Below are 2,889 nucleotides of genomic sequence, written 5' to 3' on the forward strand. Positions count from 1 at the left end.
CCCCGCCCCCCCCCCGGCCGTCACGCAGCCGCCTTGCCTCGTAGGAGGCTCAGCGCTAAGGCCGGAGACTTCGGTTCGGGACCAGGTAGGAAGGAGGGGCGCGGCGTGGGGAGAGGGGGGGGGGCATCGCTTAGTCCGGGGAGCTTTTCCCGGTTTCCCCACCCCTTCCCGGGTCATTCCCGGCAGGGAGGGGACGAGGTAGGGGCAGAGCGGATGGAAGCCGGAGATCCCAGGTTCCCGGAATACTCAGGCTCGGGCCTTTTCTCCCCTCCCTACCCCCATGGCTCGAGTTTCTCCTTCGTCCCTGGTGCCACCGGACTGAGCGGCGCCCAGAGCGTCCCGGGGGCCCTTCTCTCGCTCCCCACCCCGGCGGTGTTCCTGGAGACCCAACTTCCTCGCGCGAGTTTCTTACTCGGCGCCCTCCCAGTGCGCACTGGGAAAGAGGCTGCCTGAGACCACCCCACTAGCGGGGACTGGAGCTGGGCTGCCCCTGCGGGGTGTCCAGGTGAACCCTGGAGGGTTCCGGGCACTCACGCGGCGCGCGCCTTCCTCCCCGTAGCCCCCCGGGATGCGGTAGCGGCCACTGTGCGCAGGCCGCGAAGCAGCTGCAGCCGCCGCCTCGCAGATCCACGCTGGCTCCGTGCGCCATGGTCACCCACAGCAAGTTTCCCGCCGCCGGGATGAGCCGCCCCCTGGACACCAGCCTGCGCCTCAAGACCTTCAGCTCCAAGAGCGAGTACCAGCTGGTGGTGAACGCAGTACGCAAGCTGCAGGAGAGCGGCTTCTACTGGAGCGCTGTGACTGGCGGTGAGGCGAACCTGCTGCTCAGCGCCGAGCCCGCGGGCACCTTCCTCATCCGTGACAGCTCGGACCAGCGCCACTTCTTCACGCTCAGCGTCAAGACTCAGTCCGGGACCAAGAACCTGCGCATCCAGTGCGAGGGGGGCAGCTTCTCGCTGCAGAGCGACCCCCGCAGCACGCAGCCGGTGCCCCGTTTCGACTGCGTGCTCAAGCTGGTGCATCATTACATGCCACGGCAGGGCTCTTCCTTCCCCTCGCCGCCCACCGAGCCCTCCTCCCAGCCGGCCTCGGAGCCGGAGCCCGCCCAGCCTCTCCCAGGAACCGCCCCCAGGAGAGCCTACTACATCTACTCTGGGGGCGAGAAGATCCCCCTGGTGTTGAGCCGGCCCCTCTCCTCCAATGTGGCCACCCTTCAGCATCTCTGTCGGAAGACTGTCAACGGCCACCTGGGTTCCTATGAGAAGGTCACCCAGTTGCCTGGGCCCATCCGGGAGTTCCTGGACCAGTATGATGCCCCGCTTTAAAGAGCAGAGGCAGGAGTCTAGGGGGCCTGGTCCCCTCTCCGTGGCACAGGGCACAAGCACAAGAATCCAGCCCCAGAGTCCTGCAGCTCAGGGTGAGCCAGGGGGCGGACAGGCCCCTCCCTTCGGCCCTCCCCCCTGCAGACCCGGCAGGTGGACCTGGAATGCCTTGGAGGGCCGGGGGTGAGTGCCACCTGAGTCCTGGCCCCCCACTCCAGCCTTGGAGGAACCAGCTGGCCAGTGGGACAATAGCCAAGTCAAGCGGATTCTCCTGTCCGCTCCCCTTCCTCGACTCCCCCTCTGCTTCCAAATGGAAGTGTTGAACTAGTGGAACTGCTGGGGAGCCTCCCAAGGGGACTGGTTTGCACTGATTTGGTTTAAACCCGAACAGGCCACAAGGTCTGGGAAAGGAGGGAAGAGGGGGTGCCCCAAGGCTGCAGGCTGGCCAAGGAAGTGGCCTTTCCCGAAGCCCAGTGCAGGAGTGGCGAGGGGCTGTATGCTCCTGTCCCTCCCTGGCTCTGGGGAAACCTCATGTCCCTTGCACTTAGGGACAGCCACCAGAAACACAGGTCCCAAAGTCTACCTGGTGCCTGGGAGTCCAGGGCCCTTCCCCTGTTGTAAGGGGGAAGTGGTATTCAAAGGGGGCGCGGATGGGCCTGGCAGTGGGTCTCCTTTCCCCACTCATGATGTGCCTTCCAGCACCTGGGGGAAAGGGCAGCAGAGGAGAGGAGTCATCTTTGATCCCAGACCCCCAGCAGAGGAGATGGGGGGGTTCTGCTTTGTGCCTCCTGACTCCCTCTGGCTAGGAGATTCGCCTTAAATGCTCCCTGTCCTGTGGACAGGGACTGGCACACCAAAGCCTCTCGCTGGGCCATCTAGACAGGGAGGCAAGGGATTCGCCTTGAGGGGACACCCAGCCAGCCACCGGCCAGGGGCAGGGGACGGGGGCGGGACCCATGTGTCCAGCTGAGCACCAGGAGAATGTGAGCCTGGCTGGTACTGGGTGCCTCGTGGTCAGCAGGGCCACCAGGTCCCATGGCCCCCCCAGGCCCTGCACAGCCGGTCCTCCTTGCCTGGGCGGGGAGGAGGCGGGGAGTCCCCTGCCCGGCTCTGCCCGTGCACTGCTCCCTGAGAAGAGCGGGGATGCAGCAGCAGAGGAATTACCTGGAACTGTCCTGGGGGCGCTGAACACCCCGTGTTCTGTGTCAGGTGTTGGTCGGGGTGGAGCAGCTGTGTGCTGGGGTGGTGTTTTTTTCTTTTTGTTTGTTTGTTTGTTTGTTTGTTTGTTTGTTTGTTTGTTTGTTTGTTTGTTTGTTTGTTTGTTTGTTTGTTTGTTTGTTTGTTTGTTTGTTTGTTTGTTTGTTTGTTTGTTTGTTTGTTTGTTTGTTTGTTTGTTTGTTTGTTTGTTTGTTTGTTTGTTTGTTTGTTTGTTTGTTTGTTTGTTTGTTTGTTTGTTTGTTTGTTTGTTTGTTTGTTTGTTTGTTTGTTTGTTTGTTTCTTGTTTTTTAATAATGTTTACAATCTGCCTCACTCACTCTTTTATAAAGATCCCACCTCCAGTCCCCTC

General features: G+C 61.5%; 1 protein-coding gene across 1 annotated transcript; it reads left to right on the forward strand.

The window, feature by feature from the left end:
• SOCS3 (suppressor of cytokine signaling 3) lies at positions 1–2,593 on the forward strand. Its single transcript, XM_006145708.3, has 2 exons — positions 1–85; positions 560–2,593. The coding sequence occupies exon 2, from the start codon at positions 648–650 to the stop codon at positions 1,323–1,325; it is 678 nt and encodes a 225-aa protein (XP_006145770.1). The 5' UTR covers positions 1–85; positions 560–647; the 3' UTR covers positions 1,326–2,593.
• Positions 2,594–2,889: the final 296 nt, after the last annotated feature.

This window comes from Tupaia chinensis, unplaced genomic scaffold (assembly GCF_000334495.1).
Source record: "Tupaia chinensis unplaced genomic scaffold, TupChi_1.0 Scaffold000159_1, whole genome shotgun sequence".
Lineage (NCBI taxonomy): Eukaryota > Metazoa > Chordata > Mammalia > Scandentia > Tupaiidae > Tupaia > Tupaia belangeri.